General features: G+C 37.6%; 1 protein-coding gene across 1 annotated transcript in view; it reads left to right on the top strand.

Annotated features, from left to right (window-relative positions):
• FAM20C (FAM20C golgi associated secretory pathway kinase) overlaps positions 1 to 22533 on the top strand; it is a 135938-nt gene that overhangs the window by 16376 nt on the left and 97029 nt on the right. Inside the window, exon 3 of the mRNA XM_075179647.1 lies at positions 10282 to 10360. Within this exon, the coding sequence (XP_075035748.1) occupies positions 10282 to 10360 (79 nt within the window). The remainder of the gene's footprint in view (positions 1 to 10281; positions 10361 to 22533) is intronic.

Raw genomic sequence — 22533 nt, 5'->3', positions numbered from 1 at the left:
CAGGATCTGTTTGATAGTGATTTAGGGGACAGAGGCATAAAAGGGTGAAAACTTGGCAGCAATGCTCTGACAGTCACTAAGTGCTGGTTTGGCAATAACAGCAGACACAGGCTGTGAAAAAGCCTCAGCCTCTGTCCTCCCCCCAATGGAGAGATTTCAAATACCAATTGGCAGTCAGGACAAATGTCCAACTGTCCTGATTTAGCTGGGAGATGCCCCCTTCCTACGCCATCCAGTAAGGACAAGAGATGAGACCAGGAGATGATTGACATGTAGCTCATCAAATTAGAGACTCTGTGGTGGGTGCTGCTCAGTCACAGTTTAATGTGTCACTGATATGTGGATGCTGAGGTTCTGTGGTGGGTGCTGCTCAGTCTCAGGTGTCACTGATATGCGGATGCTGAGGCTCTGCTTCCTACAAGACAAGGAGAAGTCAGGTGGCATTTTCCATGCCACCTGGGACCTAGTTGGAGATAGTAGAGGTGCCAACCCTGCACCTGCTTCTGAGGCACAAAACCTGTGGCACAATGTCAACTATAATTAGATATTATAAGAAACAAAACTTTCTTCATTTTATTGTCATCTTTAGTGAAAGTCTTTATATTGTAATAAAATTTGGCTGGTGAAGCATGCAGTAGAACTGTGCTATTTTATATAGCATATATTTGTTGACTCTTGATACATACATTACATTGTTTACTTTTTACTTGCCGATCTGTTATTTAGAGCATGTGTATGTTTCTGTCTTGATTGTACTTCTGTATTGTTACACACTCATCCTTAATATCCATGGGCCTGATTCATTAAGGATCTTAACTTAAGAAACTTCTTATTTAAGTCTCCTGGACAAAACCATGTCACAATGCAAGGGGTGAAAATTAATATTCTGTTTTGCACATAAGTTAAATACTGACTGTTTTTTTCATGTAGCACACAAATATCAACTTTAAATTTCAGTGTACAAATAAGCTATCAAGTATTTGTGTGCTACATGAAAAACAGTCAGTATTTAACTTATGTGCATAACAGAATACTAATTTGCACCCCTTGCATTGTAACATGGTTTTGTCCAGGAGACTTAAATAAGAAGTTTCTTAAGTTAAGATCCTTGATGAATCAGGCCCCATATCTATATATCCAAAACTGAATGCTCTTCTGTCTCCATCATATGGAAGATCCACTGTGCACAATATGTTACACAACAAGCTTACTTTGATGTAAATTCCATTTGAAGGCCTGTGATTTAATTGACGCTTGTTTGATTGTCCACTATAACACCGATACCAGCGGCCCTTTACTAATATTTCACTCAAGGCCCAGGAAGGTCCTAATCTGTCCACTGGTTGTGGCCTGGATATGATATATTAGATCATTTTCCCTTTACTCTACCCATCTCTTGTTAGTGCACACAGTTATTTGGAGGCTTATTTATATTAGTCACCAATTTTTGTATATTCAGAAACAAGGAGGAAATATAGCATTATACAGGTCTGACTGGTTTCTATAATTACCATATCATCATCATCATCATTTATTTATATAGTGCCAGCAAATTCCGTAGCTCTTTACAATTGAGGGCAAACACAGTAATAAACAAACTGGGTAAAACAGATAAAGACATGAGAAGGCCCTGCTGTATGGGGTTACAATCTACAATCATAGGATGCTTTGGTCGACCTGAACCAGAGTAGGTCCCAGTAGCATGAATGATGCAAAAAACCCACAATAATTTACTTTCCGCTATCACAAAATCCTTAACCAAATGAGCTAATAGTGTAGATCATTGTGTATTTATGATATAAACGTACATACACTACATACAGGGTATTTTTTAAACTCTACAATAGGACCATTTAGCTGGATTTATTGGTGGGCCTGACAGCGATTAGCTATGTACGACTAAATGTATATAGAGAACTATACATGACATTTACAGCTGTAACCTCCTGTCTAAACATTTTGTCTTACAACTAAGTTGCTGGAGGCACAATGCAATAAATACATTTTAGACAGACCATGCAATGCTAATATCTGTACTAGTTTAAATGTTTTCAGTGTTTTCTCAGCTAATAAGTGCCCTTGCTGTACATAGGATCTATCATCAGTCTGACAGCATATTTTTATTTTTTGATTTGGTATTTGTTAATTATATGGACTTGACAAGGAGAATGAACTGTCTGAGACTTGCACCTCAACTAGCTGCTTTTTTGTTCTGTTCCTCCCTGGTGCTGGAGTCTGGGTCAGTCATCTCTGCCAGGATCCTACCCATTTATTTCACTTCATCCTCCACCTTCATGCTGCCCATGCTCATGATGTTCCTAAAAAGCTTGGGGAGGGCAGCAGAGGGTCGGTGGCTCGCACCTGTATAATTAACATGGACCTATTTTGTATTTGAAATAGGTTGATCATCTTTAAAAGTAATAAAATCTACCACCCCCCCCATGCTAATCACTTTTCATTGGCTAGTGAATATAGATGAGTTTCCATCTCAACTATCACTGATGTCAGTGTTCCATAATAGTTCAGAGTGCCTGGAGCTGAGACATGAAGGATTGAACAAATGTCTAAAGGCAAGGGGGTATACCTATTTTTCGCTCCATAAGACGCACCTGACCATAAGACACACCTAGTTTTTAGAGGAGGAAAACAGGAAAAAAAATATTCCGAACCAAATAGTGTCATAAAATATTTAATTTAATGCTCAAACCAAACTCAAACTTTAATGCTCAAAGTGGAACATCATATGTATGGGGTAAATCAAGATTTAATGAGTGATAAAGTTTATTTTTTTAATGAATTGTGCCCCCTGCAGCCAGCATTCATAGTACCTCAGACAAGCCCAGCCGTTGAATGGGGAGTAATGCGCATGCGCACTGCTGTTCCCGCTGTCTACTAGGAAACGCCGCCTACTACAAACTCTTCTCCAATCAGCGCGGCGATAACACAGCCAGCAACAGCACTCACTCCTCGCTTGCAGCCTTCCCTCCTCCTCTGTACGATCTCCTCCTTCTTGGCCGGGACCCGCTTCTCCACGCTGCCACCATGGAATTGTAAGTTTCCTGCCTGGACCCGCTCTCCTTCCATGCAGTCCTTGCTTTCTGATCTGGCTGCAGGCTTCCCCACGGCATTATTAAGGTCCCCAATGTGCACTCTTTTTTGCAGTATTCGCTCCATAAGACGCACACACTTTTCCCCCACTTTTTGGGGGGGACAAAGTGTGTCTTATGGAGCGAAAAATACGGCAATTACTATACTGCGGGTTTGAAAATGTGGAGATGTTGCCTATAGCAACCAATCAGATTCTAGCTGTCATTCTGTAGAATGCACTAAACAAATGATAACTAGAATCTGATTGGTTGCTATAGGCAACATCTCCACTCTTTCAAACCCGCAGTTTAGTAAATATACCCCAAGGTGTCTGAGTATACTATTATTTCTGTAGCCTTTCCTGACCAAACACTGCATATGGGGGTGTGTATGTTCAGTCATCCGTTGCTTAATAAAAAGTCCATGGCACACTGGGCAGGTCCTCTTTATATTGTCTAAAGTGTCTTCTATCAAATTGTGAATTAATTTATTGTTAAAGCTCCTGACACCCACTCCGTAAGGCCCTACAGATTCTTTCCAAATGCTGCTAAGGGAGCTTCTTTAAAGGGAGAAATTTAGATAGTTCCAATGGCTTTAAAGCGGCTGGTTCAGACACCACAAAGATCGATGCACTCAAAAGCCTCTGTATTATGGCTGCATTAAGTGATATTTCTCAGAGGTGGATTAATGTGGGGGTTGGAAACGCAATGAAAAAGTAAAATATTGATCTTAAAAAATTCTTATGCTGTCTTGGAAAATTTATGTCCGCATGTAGTCAAAAAAAATGTTGTGAAATTATTTTTATAATTATTTCATGGTTATGTAATCATGTCACAATTTCCATGTACTGAACTTGGCTCATATTCAATTTGAAACAGTTGAAGATCACAGAGTAAGAATATTTTGCATTATACTTGAAAGTCTCTTTTCTTTGTTAGCTCCTGTGCTTGAGTGTGTACAGCTAGGTATACAGATTTAAGGCGTTAGATAGAGTACATTCAATATAGCAATTATAATGGAAATCAACCTGTGTGGCTTTTAAAGCTTACTCTTAGGCCTAAGCACTAAAGGCTTATTTTAGCTCTATTCTTAGTGGGCTGAATAACTTTAAAGTTAAATAAACCTGACTTGGCGGGACATGATGAGGCAGATAGCGTTATCGCGGCTAGCCCACCCATGCCAAGTGACGCAATTTGCATCATCGTGCAACGTGGTGTGTGGTCATGATGATGGGATTCGCATCAGTGTGCTCCGCCAACTGCTGTGCAATGTCGCCAACCACGCCCCGCACAGCGGAATAGGGACCTGATGACACCAAACGCCTCATCAAGGCCCCATCCGCTTCACAATAAAACAGAAGCAGGATACACTAGGGAGGCCTTCTCTCCCTGGAGTCTCCTGGATATTTCAGGAGACTAGGGCAGTTTTGTTTCCGTGAAATACGTGCACATAGACTTTACAGCTCCAAGATCCTAACATCTGGGGGTAAATGTATCAAGCTGAGAGTTTTCTGGCGGGTTTGAAAAGTGGAGATGTTGCCTATAGCAGCCAATCAGATTCTAGCTTTCATTTTGTAGAATGTATTACATAAATGATAGCTAGAATCTGGTTGGTTTTTCAAACCCGCAGGAAAACTCTCAGCTTGATACATTTACCGCCTGGTGGGCTTGTTCATAAAACGTAGACTCCAAAAAAATGGTACCACTTAGTGGCTGAGTTATGGAAAAAGCGGAGTATATGGTTAGCTTTACCAATAAATTACTTCTGAATAAAGCTCAGACATGGGAGAAACATTTTTATACTAAACACACAATGGGGTCATATACTAAACTGAGGTGCAGTACATATGTTATATGCACCTATTTGTCTGTAGGTAACATACATTGGGGCAAACCCCCACCCTGCTTCTTGATGTCCCACTGCATTGACCAGGCACGGACTGGCAACCCCGACATTAGCCACAGGGGCTGGTGTGACTGACAGTACCTCTAGTCTAAGACCCAAAACGTTTGTTAAAATGGGCTGGTCCCTTACATAATTGTACTGAGCAAAATTTTCCACAAAAAATATTCATTGGGTTCCACGTTTGGCCACAAAGATTTTGCTTGTATCACTAGTGGAAAAATCTCTGTTGTGAACTCCATTTGCTCCAAATTTCACCCCAACTTCTCTCATCGTTAGACTGAGCTAACTACATTTTACTAATAGGGGCATACATGAATATGGGCTGATCTGTTCTTCATGCCAGGCCAGCCATGACACAGGCTTGTGGTCTGTAACAGTAATGTACAAGATGTCAATTGTAAAAGAGTCGTCTCAAATTACTGTCTACTGTCCCATATAGGCCACAGCCATAATTAATTACAACATTAACTTTTACTCTTAAAATGCTGCTGACTGGAGTGTCTTTTATATATTAGATAATTTATCACTGCATATATCACCACTGTCCCACTTCATAAACACACACAGACCGAGAGAGACTAAGGTTCATTTTTAATAGCAGCCAATAGCAGACACAGATAGGGCCATGTTCGGGAATCAAACTCATGAACCCAGTACTATGAGGCAGAAGTTCTAACCACTAAGCCACCGTGCTGCCCAATTCCATCTACCTCTGATGTAGTGTAAAAATCTAACTCTTTTCCGTGACCGAATAGACACCTCAACAGGCATCTATGAAGTGCTCTAAATTAAGAAATACTAACTTGTAGTGTCAAGTAAATTGCCAATCCTGTGGTAGTGTAGAATTTTATAGGGTTCCCAGATTAGCAGAAAGAGGCGCCACTTGTCAGATGTAAGTTGCCTTGTAAAGAGTTGAAACTTGATCAGCTCTGGATCTGGGGAATTTTATATTGGAGATTCTAAAAGTGTCAAACTGTCACCTACATGTCACAGATTGTAGCTGCATGTATTTTTCATCAAGCTGACTTTTATGTCCTCCCCATATAACATGATAGCAGCTCCATCAGATTTCTATCAAAAGCAGGAAGAAAAAAGTTAAGTCCCCTGTTCCATTATACACTGTGCAGATGCTCCATAATTCAAGGACCTTCAAATATTTATATCAAGTTGTCTTCAAAGTAAAAAGTACATAATTGAAGCCAACATTTTACTACATGTCCAATCGTTGTTCCTTTTGTCTAGATGTAAAAATAATTACAAATAAAATGAAGTACAATGCATAAAATAAACCAAGACAACAATAGTTCTTCAGTAACTGAGGTCTACAGTACTTATCGTCAAGGTAAAACATAAAAAATCTACAAGACCACATTACAATGTTTTAGGTAATATGAGCAAATATTTAAGTAAAGTAAAATTAATAAAATAAAAACGGGATAAATATAAGAATAAGAACTATAATGGGAAAAAGATGACTATACCCGGCACACTGAAGAATAATTGGATTTAGCCGTTTAATTACAAAAAAATGAATTCATTTCTATTATATCATTTGCTTTTTTAATCTTATCTGCAAAGCAGCTGTCACTTCTCTTATTGTAGGGTTTCATTTCTCATACAAACAGTAATATCTCTATGGTTTAGCAGATACTGTATTGCCAAAAATAAAAAATGGGATTTATAGTAGCAAAATGAGGCATGCATGAATGCAACACTACAAAAGTTATGCATTTTTTCCTAATTAAATAAATGAATACTCTCAGTTTTAATTAAGTAACTACACCACAAAAACTGTAATTTATAGACTTGATGCATGGTGCGCTGTATTGTTTAGTCGTATGCTGACTGCAGATTTTGTTAAAAGTAAAGAATGAAAATAAATAAAACAGACACATAGGTGGACATTCAATTGGCCGCGTTACTGTTAAAAGTAACGCGGCCTGCGCATTATTACCGTTATTACGGTAATAATGCACAGAATTACCAATTATTACGGTAGTTCTAATGCCGGCCTTTTGCTCGCAGTTCCCTGAGCTGCGAGCTGAAAAACGGGCTAAAACTACCGTAATAACGGTAATAGTTTTAGCGCGGCGGTACTAAGGGGGGAATTAAATTCCCCCCATAAAATGCAGTTTGACATTGGCACTTAAACTGTTTTTAAATGCAAATCAAATGCCAGTGGGTAACCAGCCTTAGTTCATACTTGCCAACTCTCACGGAAAGTCCGGGAGACTCCCGAAATTCGGGTCAGGCTCCAGCGAGAGCTGGCATTTCAACCGTATCCCGGAATTCCCTTGTTAAAATGATGCGATTCACAGAGAATCGTGTTATTTTGGCCCCGCCCCCCGCGACAAAACATCATTTTACTCGTGGGGCGGGGTCAAAATGACGCAAATCAAGGTGCCACGCCCCCTCCCGCCCATTAGTCACGCCCCTCTCGCGGACATAGACTACTGAAAGTAGGCAGGTATGCCTTAGTTTGCAACTAAAATGTTGCTAATAGGGGCTTCCAAAAGTTCAGTAAAGACTTAGGGCTAGATTTACTAAGCTGCCGGTTTGAAAAAGTGGGGATGTTGCCTATAACAACCAATCAGATTCTAGCTTTCATTTATTTAGTACCTTCTACAAAATGACAGCTAGAATCTGATTGGTTGCTATAGGCAACATCCCCACTTTTGCAAACCTGCAGCTTAGTAAATCTAGCCCTTAGTTATTCAGTAATTCTACATTCAAACCTGCAGTTATATCACTGACTGTTGTATGTCTAAATCTATTTCCATTACCTATGAGACTGCAAACTAATCGCTCTATGAAGCTTCAAGTTTCTTTGCCCTGAGTCTCCCCTTCTCCCACTCCCTCACCCATTGTTGAAAGTTGCAAGAAATAGATCATTAAAACAATTACCTTTAATTTATATTAGTTAAATAGTTATTTAGCACAGTTATAGAGACTTTCATATAAAACTATCCCACATTAATTGCAATTAATTGGTCTTTATTTAAAATACCAAAAAATACACAATAATTGGATTTTAATATCAGTTTAAATTTATTCTGAATTCAAAATGCTGTATAAACATAATTATCGTTCATCACAGAGTAGTATGTGAATTCTTAATTATATTGACATGTTGCAATTTAAATTTAACACATCAAATGTTTGTTAATTTTTAAATGGATTAAAAGTGCAGTTTGTATTGGCAGTATTTAATTCTTCAAATCCGTACAGAGCACAGTTCCTGTGTGCAGTATGCACCTATTCCTCACTGCTTCAATGTAGGTTAGCGTTTGCTGCTATGCAGATGGCCTAAGGGTCAGTCATTATCGAATTCAGTCAACTGACAAGTCTAAAAATAAGCAGGATCGCCGAAGTACAACCGTCTCGCAGCTGCACTTACATATCCCGGTTACCTTTTCCAACAAGAGATCTTAAATAGCCTTCATTTTCTAATTATTTCCCCTTTTCCTTTGGGGAAATTCTGACAATGTAATAGAAAACAGAGGTCAATAAAAGTGGCAATCCGCAGGAGATCACGGCGTAATGAACCAGTAATTAAAATGGCCAGACTTACATAACATTTTGTTAAAAAAAAAAAATAAAGACACAGACTGCAAGCTTTTTTTTTTTTTTTTTTAAAGAGCTACTGATCTGTCAATACAAAAGCCTCTGCAGCAGTTATTTTCAGTATATCCAAGCAAAGAACATACATAGTTCAATATGTAATTATTTGAATAGATAATATAACCTAAATTATGTTGCAAAACGACATTGTTCTGGCAAAAATATGTAGCATAAGAATGTCGGTAAACTCAGCTTTTCTGAGCGTTTCGGGAGATCTGGTTCAGCAGCAGTTAGACTGCCGAAGGCCTTAATCCCTACTAGAAGCAGTAAATCAAACACATGACAAGAAAGTGGAGATGTTGCCTATAGCAACCAATCAGATTCTAGCTGTCATTTTGTAGAATCTACTAAATAAATGATCACTAGAATCTGATTGGAGTCTGATCTGGGCAGCACAGTGGCCTAGTGGTTAGCACTGGTGTCATGAGTTCGATTCCCGACCATGGTCTTATCTGTGTGGAGTTAGTATGTTCTCCCTGTGTTTGCGTGGGTTTCCTCTGGGTGCTCCGGTTTCCTCCTACACTCCAAAAAAACCATACAGGTAGGTTAATTGGCTGCTATCAAAATTGACCCTAGTCTCTCTCTCTCTCTCTCTGTCTGTGTGTAATGGGGCAGGGACTGATGTAAATGAGTTCTCTGTATAGCGCTGCGGAACTAGTGGCGCTATATAAATAACTGATGATGATGATTGGTTGCTATAGGCAACATCACCACCCGCAGTTTGGTAAATATACCCCTGGATCTGTTTTGGGTTAGTCTCTGGGGACACATTTTTAAGATCTAAACCTTTAATATATTCATATTCAATAATATGCATTCAGAAATTACGTTTTAATGCGGTAGGTAACATTGCACCCGTCCAAAAACAAAGGTTAGATTGGGAAAAGTATCATGTTACCAATTCTCACTTCTACCTTACTCCAAAATTGTGCTCCCACGTTCAATCACATGAGTTGGCTTTCTGATCAACAAACATTTTAATATTTAATGCAAGCTTTACAAGACAGCTCCAGGGTAGTGTACATTATTATATGCAGTTGGAGAAGAATTATGACAATACCAAGTCCTGACATTCTCCCACAACACTTTAACATATTTTCTTTATATTTTACAAAAATGTCCCATGTTAATAAAATCAGGTCTGTGTAAATCACCTAATAATTTGCTTTACCAGGTTATCCATACACACTGTTGGACCAGCAAGACCTGTGAGGGAGACGTTGACGGCTAAAACGCTTGTTTATAGCATGTGTTCTGCATATGAAAACAGATAATTATGTTTTAAGCTACACAATCATCCATAATGATAGTTCTGCTGAGAATAAACACTACTTTTTAAGAAAATCACAATCAGCCGGGGTTGTCAGCAGGTTATCGTTAGAGGAAGACATGTTTTAGCTAGAAACCAACGTGAGCTTTTCATGTGTAATGCAGACTGGTTAATTCGGCACAAGAAGTGTGTGAAAACATGACATTACGGGAGGCTTGTAATGAGCTGTTTAGCAAATCACTGAACCCTGTTCAAATCCATGTTCTTTTCATGTTATATTATATCACCGGTTTGCTATGGAAACAGAAAACAGGAAAATGTAAAATAAGAAATCAAACATTTTGTTAAAGAAACATAAATACATTTTTGATTGTTTTTCTTTTATTTGTCTTCTTTAGTAATGAAATCTGGAGGCACTCAGCTCAAGCTTATTATGACTTTCCAGAATTATGGGCAAGCACTATTCAAGCCTATGAAGTAAGTAAACATTATTTCCCTAATTATCATTGTATACAGAAATATTACTTATTATCTGGTGGTTGAGAAAAAAGTAGAGATAAGCAGAAGATTCAGAACAACTAATTTGAGCCCTTGGGACAGATTTACTAAGCTGCGGGTTTGCAAAAGTGGAGATGTTGCCTATAGCAACCAATCAGATTCTAGCTGTCATTTTGTAGAATGTACTAAATAAATGATAACTAGAATATGATTGGTTGCTATAGGCAACATCTCCAATTTTTCAAACCCGCAGTTTAGTAAATATACCCCTTTGATGCCTATCTACAGAACATGGTAGACAGGATGGCCGTATATGATGGGAGAGATGGATTTAGTCACACGGTTTCAGTTGCTGATCATTGTCATTATGGATTTTGTAGCTCGAGTGTGAGTGCATCAATAATAACTTAGTGGATTTTATTGTATTTAAGGTCAACGAGGTCTGGATGTCCGATGTACGTATATTAGTAGGAAGTAAAAAGGAGATATATGTTATAAAAGCAACAAACACAAATAATTAATAGCTTATTGCTCCTCTTCTATAAGAAAAAAAAATGGTTCAGTTTTGATCTGTTCATTACTTGGTAGGATATTGAATTGGAAGTCTTCTGAGTTTAAATTTTGCTTGGGTTGAATTTCATCTGCTGAGGCTTTATATATATATATATATATATATATATATATATATATATATATATATATATGTCATTATGCAGTGGCAGGTATGGGAGTTGTTCTCAGTGGTGGCTGGTGTTTGGAAAGCAGGGTGCCTATGCTTGCAGAGCTAAGAATCGATTTGGTGACACAGCAATATTAGTGTAATGTAATGAATAAAACCAACTACGTTTAAAAACATATTAGAGATTAGTAAAATTCTGCAAAATTTTGTGCGCAATGAGTTTATTGGCGGAACTGACCATATAGCAGAGGCGCGAAGTTCGGGCACTACAAGCTTCAAGGTCCGATTTGCTTTGTCATTCTGCTGTTCCGTGCCAGTACACTGTGCAAATAAAGAAATAACTTTAAAAACCCAAATCTGCAACCAACTTGAGCAATAGACAGCCTGGACTGACTCCTATTGTATCAGGGCCCCTACAAGCATAGGGTCCCACTGTTATAGTGAAAAACTACACCAGGGCTGCGGGGTTGAAAGGTGGAGATTTTGCCTATAGCAACCAATCAAATTCTAGTTATCATTTGTTTAGTACATTCTACAAAATGACAGCTAGCATCTGATTGGTTGCTATACATCTCCACTTTTTCAAACCCACAGATTGATAAATTTACCCCCAGGCCGTTAATTGCAGGGCTGGTGCTTCTACTATAGGAGTGGTGCAAAAAACAAGGTGCTCCCCTCTCATACGTTATTAGAAAGAGTCTTAGTTTCATCCTGATCCATCATAGTCCAAATGGGAAAAAAAACATCCCTATTAAAAATGACCCACCTGGACCTGACAAACCACCAGAGTGAAATGATTAAAGCCTGATGTACTTGACTTTTCACTTCACCACCAGCCAATCACAAGCAGCCAGCATGGGAAAAACAGTTCTGACTGGATGGCAGTGAATGGGATTCCCATGGACTGTTTAGTTGGAATGGTAATTGCAAAAATGATAGAGGGAGTTTCCTGCTAAATAATTAAGGCCAGACTCCACCAATGTGATTAATGTTATGGCCAAATGTGAGAAAAGGTGATTCTTTTTTTTACATATTTCACTGATCTCTCAATAGATGTATGTTTGCAACCAAATTTAGAGCTAATATCTGTCAATTACAATGAAAGCATAGTTCATATCCTGATTGCATATACAAACCTATTTTAAGAATTTTCCTGTTACCCAGAAATTCTTGCATCATATCCAGCCTGTTTTCATAACACTGGTAGGAGTCACTAGCGTAAAGCTGGATACACACTACAGGATATTCACCCAATTATTGGGCCAATCACACAATGAACGACTGTTAGGTCCAATATCACATTAGCGTGTAGCTTCCGTGATCATGTTATATCATACCAAAGTACATTGCATCGTTTGATTTGATTTTATAAACTGACTAAAAATCACTATGAACAATGGAACGGTGTTGGGCAAATGGGGAAGTGTGTATACACTCACAACCAGTATTGTAGGCAGATCTCCATAGAATGTACAGATCTTTTCAGCAGATGATTATGACAGATGAAGAGCACAGATCTGAAGGTAAATTGTGTAAAATCATGTAAGCGTGTGCGTATAATTCGGCATGCTGATCGGGACTTTCAAGGGCAAAAGCAGGATTTGTAGAAGGGGGTTTCCACACTACGCCACCAGTGGGCGTGACCATCATGCATGGGGGCGTGGCTATAATTTTAGACAGTGCTTGGCTGCTCTCCAACTCTTCCTATCCCCATAATTTTCATGGGCAATGCTGCGTGCACTACTGTTAGGTGCACGCAGCTCTCCCTTTTCAAGCAGAGCCGTGTGATGTGGTAGCAGGGTCCAGCCACCTCAATTATACAGTGCCCCAGGCTTGGAGGGGGGTTTCCAGGCACTTGTAACCCCCCCTTCCCCCCCTCTTGGTTTGCCTATGACTTTCAGCCCTAGATGGAGCCACAATTATCTCAGATGAGTTAATCTTATTTAATTTACTTTTAATCCAATTAGCACATATATGGTAATGTAAATCCAAAATCCAATTCTTTCCTTCATTATGCTTACATTATTACATATTATACATTTTACGCCTCTTTCCTTTCTTTGGGTCTGTAACATGCAACATTTTAAAAAAAATATATATGTATATTTATCTGACAGTGTTTGCAGTACATTAATAGTCACTCACATATTAGCAACAGTAATATAAATGCAGCCACTGTTATACTAAGGAACTAAGTTGATCATTAACTTACTCTAATTATAACAAGGAACGCATTTTAGGTTCATCAGAATATATTTTACTGACGGCTGCAATTTAAGGGGCACATTTACCAACCACCGCATAAAATGAAAAATAGTTTTCAAACCTTATCGCTTTGATAAGGATTGACCTATTTCTCATATTTATGAAAAAAAGCAACACAGGATCAGCAGTTCCGAAAAAACTGCTGTTCCTGTGAAGTGGAAAACATACTTACCACAGCCTCTTCACTTCCAAAGATGTATGCGATCCACGGGGTCCTCTTCTCTCTCCAGTGCGCATGCGTCAACTGAAAACCTCGGGCCTGCACACAAATATCTCTGCACTATACAGTTGCAGAGAGAGAGCGGTGAGTGACAGGGAGGGATCATGTGATCCCTCTACACATGCGCTGTCCAGCTCAGCTCTTCGGAGCAGAGCTGACAGCACTGAAACTTTTCATTATGATAATGTCCGCCAGCTTCAGCTGGCGTATATTAACATGCTAAAAAAAAATGATAAATTAGTAAATAGCGATATTGAGCAGTGCCCATACACTGTTATGGGGACTGCTTAATAAAACGAAGAGATATGCAAAGCAGCAGATAGCTATGATATCTGCTGCGATGCAGTGATAGTAAATAAGAAGTTTGAGGTTAATCCACAAAAACTGACGCTTATTGTAATTAAAATAAAAAAAATGGACAGCACAATATTCTGGAGCTAAGACATAAAGCTTGCACTCAGCTTCTGGTCCACTGAAATTAACAGCACGTACAAAGGAGTGGACATTTAGAAGCAGCAGACTAATCTCATACAAGTTATTCAAGCGGTTAGAATTCAGCTATATGCATTGTTTGTAAAAGCTAATTTGATTATCTAGTTCAATATAAGAGAGCTCCAGCTTACTGATAAGGAGATCAGTGGGAGCACCACCAACATGTAGTTAAGCAACAATGTAGCAGATTGAATCATTCATCTACAGGTAGATATAATGTAGCACAATGTAAAAATAATCCTTTATTAAAAGCCCAATGGCCATATTAAAATAGTATTCAACAGGTCAGTGAAGCAGTGTAAGCACTGGAGGATACTAAACCGTCTCAACATCGCCTGACGTGTTTCAGATACAGATTGCCCTTACTCATAGCATAAAGGGAGTGACCAATACAAATAATATATATGCACAGCCAATCAAAATATAATAATCAAAATCAAGTGAGAAAATATATACGCTATATTAGCTCATTTAAAGTTAGTTTAAAGGAGGATATATATACAAACACAGTGGGCCTGATTTATTAAGGAAAGTAAAGCAAAAAAATTTAGTAAATTTTCTCCTGGACAAAACCATGTTACAATACAAGGGGTGCAAATGAGTTTATTATTTTGCACATAAGCAAAATGCTGGCTGTTTTTTCATGTAGGAAGCAAATACTTGATATCTTTATTTTTACACTAACATTAAAAGTTGATCTAGGACATACCCTACCCCAAATATAAATATGCTCTCCTGTTGTCACATTTTAAATTTACCTCCCCCTCCAATGCATGGTTTTGTCAAGGTTCAAAGTTACTCATCTTCCTTGCTTTACTTCCCTTAATGAATCAGGTCCAATATATATATATATATATATATATATATATATATATACACACACATAAATACATATATAAACCCTACTTGTGATACCCAACTTTTCTTGCAATATGTCTATAAATGATCAAGTATTAGCACTCTGCCCCATCCCCACCTCCCCTTGTGCAGTTTGATTCTACGGATACCATCAAACAAGAGAAGAAAGAACATCTTTATGGTGTTCATTAAAACTAATGGGTGGCCAGGTATCCCTGCTAACTTGCTTAAGCTGGGTACATACTACAGAAATTTCGACCAACTTTTTATGCAGAGCGATTCTACATGCGATCGATGATCCGATCGCTTGGTCCATGGACTGCATACACACCAGCCTTGTTTAGGACAATAAAGGGAAGAGCGGACATCCCTTTAGCGACTTTTTACAGCCATGTTGTCGTGAGCAATGACTGTAATTTCGTACTCACTGTTGTGGATCAGTCGGAAGTTTTTACACACTACACAATGGAAACGAGATTGGAACGAAAATATTAAATGGTACGACCAACCAAATGAGGCGACAATCGTCCATTTGGGCAGACTTTGGACCATCGTGTCACTGCACACACTGACCCGACTTTTGAACGAGCGGTCGTATGTCGGCTGATTTAGTCGATTATTGGATGAAAACTGTGTAGTGTCTACCCAGCTTTAGAAGCTAACAGACTTTGGATCAAAAAATTCCCAAAGATATCCTTGGACTAAATATATACAAACTTGCCTAAATTTTAAAGTTCAAAATCTACTCAGTAAAATTATTATTTCTACATGTATTAGTCCAAAGAAGACTTTTTAAATTGACCTACTTTCTCCCATTTAGATTTTACCCTGTAATGATCATACCTCTTTAGATTTAACTTTTAGATCTCATAAAAAAATAAATTCACATGCACTGCATAAAAAATTAAAATCATCATTGTACAGCTACTCAACATTTAAAGACAACAATAAAAAACAGTAACATCCCCTGGCAAAATAAAAATAATGGAAATAATACTGGATAAACAGTATGGGTGACTAACCCCCAACAAAGTGTTCTAGTTCAAAAAATGGGCTTTGTGAATGATGGTGCAATCTTTGCAACCATTGCCACCCCATGATTTTGAAGATCATATACACTATCAAATAATAATTCTTAAGTTACTCTGAATGATAAGTAAAATTCAAATTGTAGCAACTAGCATATACATCATGGCACACGTGTAGCCCTCTTTCCATTTCCAACCCTAAACAACTTCAGAAAGATTATTACTATACCTTAAATATCAAGGGAGCTTTTTTATAATAACGATAAAAAAGTTCGCACAATGAGTCAACAATTGTGGAGCTAAGAAATGAAAAATACGTGTAATAGAGTCCTGAACTAATACGTTGGTGACACAGGCCTCTATCTAGCAATCATAGCAATTCCTCCAAATTTTTTATTTAATTTTTTATTTTATTTTTAATTTTATTTTATTTAGTTATTTGTATATTTTTGTATTTAAAGTAAATATTATTTTTATTTATTTAAGTTCATATTTATTTTATTTATTTTTTTATTAATTTTTTTAAAATGTAGTTTTGATTTCTATATTTAATGGATAATTATTTAGCGCCTAGTGTTTTTATCCCATTTTAATTATTCTAATTCCTGTCTTGCCAATCTCCTCCACACACCAGGCTATTGCATTTTTTATACATTATTACTTTTCATATCGCACCCTTTTTTCTATTTTATATATTGTGTTTTATATAAGGAGCAGCATAAAATACCTAGTAAGAGCGCTCTCTCCCTACAGAGAGAATATTCTTAGCTATGAAACTATTTTTTATGACAATATAATCATACATTTTCATATAATGTAAAATCTAGTCTATTTCATAGTTGCCACCAGAAACAGATTCATACAATTTAGTAAATCCCATTTCAAGCTACCACTGAAACAAATCTAAAAATTGTACCCTAACTTGTCTAGGATAAAACATATATGGGACTATCAACCTTGTATCTAGACTCTTAATAAGTGACTCAGAAATATAATATCATGTTAAATACATTGAGATGTCTATCAGGACAAAAAGTGAGCTCCTTGGAAAGAACAGCATACTCATAGAAGGAGAATAAAGAATGATTATGTCTGGATATTAATAACATTCACTGTGGGAGTTGTAGCTGTTTTCTGTCTTTCGTACAGTATCTTGCTTTTAATATGGCCATTGAGCTTAAATAAAGCATTTTATTTAATGTTATGCTACATTATACCTACATTTTCCTAATTGGTGCCATCTGCTACATTGTTGCTAATTTGGCTGCAGTTTCTATCCAAACTGCTTTTGCATATATCACATACCTGCAGAGCCAAATCCCTGCTCCGCAATGCCAATAGCTCTCTCATCTGCAAGCTTTCATTTCTGCTGAATCGGGAGCTGAATAAAAACTATGGTTGGGTTTGAAGTGATGGTGGTGGTGGATCTTACGTGGTGGGGGAGCTGCCTGGGAGTGATTATGAATCAGACAGTATTAGCAAACGATAGTGTACAGATACCATCCTGATATTCCTAGCCTGTTATCATTCATCTCATCATCTTGTCCTATCATTTTGCATAGAGATAAACTATTGGCAGCAATCGTTGCAGAATTTTACACCCTCCAGTATCTATCTATCTATCTATCGATATATATATATAGATATATATATATATATATATATATATATATATACATATATATATATATATATATATATATGTGTATATATATATATAATATATATATATATATATGTGTATATATATATATATACATACATACCGATAGATAGATATGCGTATATAGATATATATATGTATATATATATTTGTATATATACGCATATCTATCTATCTATCTATCTATCTATCTATCTATCTATCTATCTATCTATATTCATATATATATATGTTGTTTGTGCTGACACACACTTATCTGCTTGCTTTGAGAAGGAACATTTCAACCCATGTAACCTATTGGATAATCAAGGTTGGCTGAAGATTGATTCTACCCTCACAGTCCATTGGAAAATTCTACAGATAAGCCATATATTATCTGGCTTCTGGTACGCATATACCTTCATTGGTGTGACCTGTATATATATACATTTTCCTGATTGTTATCTGGTTCTGTGTGATCTCTTCATTGTATGAACTAATCACATTTACCCTAGACACTGTTGATATCCACATGGTGGGAAGCTCTGTCTTATCCATTCCTGGTGGTTTGGTTCCTTCTTTGAATTTTCTCACCTGGCCAAATTAACTCGCCATACTACACTATTGTGCGCCTCCTCTTATTTTATTTCTAGATATATATATATATATCTATCTATACATATCCACATGTATTTCTCTATCTATCTATCTATCTATCTATCTATCTATCTATCTATCTATCTATCTACTTTGTTGAATGCATCTTTAGGAGCCATAACCATTCTGTACGCCGGGTATTATTATTGTGCCTGTGGGTACATAATATATACTGTTCAAAAAAAAATTCTTCTGCTTTCCATTCAGGATCAGTCGCCCTGAGCTTTCCATCCTACATAACCCTAGGTGTGGGTATTTGTGTAGGTGTCTATGAATACAGCAGTTCACAATGAACTTATTGTAAAATCAATAGGCTGCAGTGTACAGTGATACTGTGTAACACCTGTTAATAAGTAACGTAAATCCCGCACAATGCAATGGGGCTACGTTACAATTCTTTCCCTCTAATACTTTTATCATATGTCCTTCTTAACACTACTTAAAATCTATAGTGTAGATTTCCATTCAGATTCCCTCTTTTAGCTGTGCCCACGTATAGAGTACGCACGCAGTAGAAGAGAATGATGGAGGCCAGAGCTGCATTTACTGCAAAGTGATGCTGTATAGATACAAGAATAGAAATACATTTATGCAAATGTTAGTTTTTATGTCCATTTATTTTCTGGCTACATTTCTTCTTTAAAAAATACCTAGTATAAAATATACAGCAAGAAGTGGACAGAGGGGCAATAATTTAGGGCATTTATGCTGAGAGGGGCTCATTTAGTGTATGTAAGTCCGAAGGCTAGATTTACTAAACTGCGGGCTTGAAAAAGTGGAGATGTTGCCTATAGCAACCAATCAGATTCTAGTTATCATTTATTTAGTATATTCTAGAAAATGACAGCTAGAATCTCATTGGTTGCTATAGGTAACATCTCCAGTTTTTCAAACCCGCAGTTTAGTAAACATACCCCCAAATCTTTGTCGCATGCGCAGTAACACAATGTGGAGTTTTAAGTGAATCACAAGTTGCACTGGTAGCCCCCTGTGCCTGGAGAGGCAGATGGAGGGTGTGCAAACGCATCTTGTTTAAATTAAGGACATGCACACGTATGTTGGGCTGGCCCCCTGGAGAAGCGGACTATTTACATTAGACCACATCTCCACATAATCCTCTGGAGGTGTAAATCTTGCGGCTCTAGTGTAGAGATCCATGCTAATGATTATCATCATCAGCATGTATGCTTACTAGCTAAAATAATGTGTAAATAAATATAGAAAAAAAGAAATGCCAACCCCCTAAAAGTGTGGCCAGCACAAATAGCCTGCAAAGAAAAGAGTGTGGGGTCCTACCGCAAAAGTAGCTATGCCAGGCTAGGCTGGTCACACTATAAAAGGAAGGTTGTCCGGTCATGTCTGTGCTTCAGCCCCAACCTGGTCAACAAACGACTGAATTCCCTACACAGCCCACAAAAATGCCCGATTCCCCTAGAAACAACCAGTCCTGTGCTGAATAACACTGGGGGGTAAATGTATCAAGCTGAGAGTTTTCCGGCGGGTTTGAAACGTGGAGTTGTTGCCTATAGCAACCAATCAGATTCTAGCTGTAATTTTGTAAATTGTACTAAATAAATGAAAGCTAGAATCTTATTGGTTTTTAAAACCCGCCGAAAAACTCTCAGCTTGATACATTTACCCTCTGGGTCTCTTCCTGACCCCACAGGGCGGTGGGCGTCAGAGTAAGATGTAAAAGATAATCACAAGTCCCAGCAAGACCCGCCAGTCATTAACTGCTTGGGCATGGAGTCGCTTGTAGAACAACAAGAACTACAAGCATTAACTTGCCCTCGCAGCCAAGGTTAACTAGAACTGTCACTCCCACTTAAGTAATAGTAAATAAATACACAGACACTGTTTGTAAAATAACCTTATGAAAAATAAATACTCACAAAATCCTTCATTACTATTTTTATTATACTCCGAAAATCTAAGAATGAACTTCATTGTATCATTAACGTTCATTGATACATTACTACAGCGTGCTTCGTTTTTTACCTGCACCTCAAAATATACAGTGTTGCGGCTTTCGTTTAATGTGTACGCTCAGGCCGCAAAATTGTCGCCTACTTTAAATCAGGTCCACAACATCAACTTTAATTATGGTTCTAGAAAAGGCAAATGGATTTTAAACTCACTGGTTTTGTTATGGGCTTGGTTATAGCAGGGCATTCCAAAATTGTAGCCTTTCGTAACATTACAGAAGATCAAATCATTACATCTCCTTGATAATAGTGTTCATTACATATGTATGACCCTGAAGCAAGATCATTCAACACGGATTTTGCTGGATATCTCTGTCTACGGAAAGTGCTACAAAAATATCTTTGGTATTTTTTTATCTTGTAGGTCTAAAGACGCCTTTTTTTTATATCTATACTTTGATGATCGTAAATCCTCAGACTCATGTATATGAGAATTGTGTATTCACCTGCAGTACTTTCCACTATGGTGAACAAAACATATCTGGTACTTAGAATAGGTATAATTTATCCCTATGAGAAAAGTGCCCACAGTACACCTAAGCATTCATAGTGAACTCTGGGCCAGACATGGTTGCAGTATATTCTATTGCCTTCAATCCATGGAACTTCCAGCATTCACTACTGTAAACTCAATCCTCGCAGAAGCCAATTATTTCTATTCTGTGTCTATTAAGATGGATTCACCGTGCAGTGGATGCAGCTTTGGTGGGATCTCTCTGCACCTGTGTGCTTGATTTCTTAAACTTAAAAACAAATTTATTACATAATTTATCAAACTGTTACTGTTGTTGAACTATATCTTCCAGCTTCCTTTCTCAGTTGTTGACAATAGAATTAAAGATAGTGGCAAGGCATGCTGGGAATTGTAGTTCAAAAGTGGTGGAAGAGCCAAAGTTTGACTAAGGCTGGGTACATACTATAGTGTTTTCAGCCAAATATCGGGCCAACCAAACGATAAACGGCCGTTCGGCCCATTATCTCATTAGTGTGTAAGCTGTGACAATGATCGATTATCGTTCCAAAGTACATCGTATTGTTTCATTTGATTTTTAAACCGGACTAAAAATGTAGTTCAGTCATGGAACAATGTCGATCCAATTCTGCAGTGTGTATGCACTCATGACCGTCAGTGCCCGTAGATCTCTATGAAGTGTGCAGAGTCACGATCTTTTACGATAGATGAAGAACACAGATCTGCTAGTAAATCGTGTAAGACGTGTATAGTGTGTACACATCAATTGGCATGATGATCGGGACTTGTAAAATTGATAAGGATATCACATAGGGAAAAATATGTATCGTGTGTACCCAGCCTAAGGAAGCTCTCTAAATGGTCAGGCAGGTCCCTTGAAGTTATCAGAAAATAGGGCAAATGTTTTAACTAAAATTAGAGACTTTTGGAAAATATTTCAGTGCATTATGGAAGGCAGATCGTTTGCAGACACATTTCCAGTACTGGAGACAAGTTATTCACACTGGGCCACATTCCAAATGTTAGCGATTTGTTGTGTTTTTTTCCCTTCTGTTTGATCATCACATTCCATTATCTTGTTTTTTAAACTGCAGTCTGCAAAGCTGATTCAAATAGTTTTCCTAGGCAGCTATCCACAATCGCCTCTATTAGTAGATACCACAGGATCCCAAATTAATCCCAAATTAGAGTTTTACAAATAGCAAACTAATGAAAACCCACTAAGAGCACAATCAAATAGTAATGCCAACATATACTAGCAAGCAATGTACAACGGAAGTACAGTGGGTGAATTAAATGGGAAATCCACACATTTTTTTTTCTTTAACAATATCTCACAGGTTCTATATATATATATATATATATATATATATATATACATATATATATATATATATATATATATATATATATATATATATATATAGTGAAAAAGCACACTCCTGAGTATTTATTTATGTACTTTGTTGTAGAAAACATGGAGCTTGGGATAGTCGCTGTGTGTGCTAGTTAGTGATGTGGTGTGTTTGGTAGTTGCATCCTTTCAGCGATGGCAGGCATTCCTTTCCTGTTCAGAAAGTTGGGTAACTACTGTGGTGCCTGTTGATTTGGAGTGATGTTAAGAATTGCTGTATAGAAAATAGCTGTGGGAAAAAAGGAATGTTGATAAATATACTTGCCTGCTATCTTGTGGGTAGGGGGATGGGTTTTTTACGTGGTATATCAGGATCCTGGTGGGAGGGAAACCTCTGAAAATGTTGTAAGGAGGAGCCTGGAAGGGGTGAGAGAGAGAGAGAGAGAGAGAAACAAGGAGGAGAGAAAACTAAAAAAAAACTCCATAATTGATCAGCAACG

The sequence above is a fragment of the Mixophyes fleayi genome, chromosome 7 (genome assembly GCF_038048845.1).
Source record: "Mixophyes fleayi isolate aMixFle1 chromosome 7, aMixFle1.hap1, whole genome shotgun sequence".
NCBI lineage: Eukaryota > Metazoa > Chordata > Amphibia > Anura > Limnodynastidae > Mixophyes > Mixophyes fleayi.
Note: the sequence above shows the minus strand (reverse complement) of the source record. Positions and strands in the feature narration are given on the sequence as shown.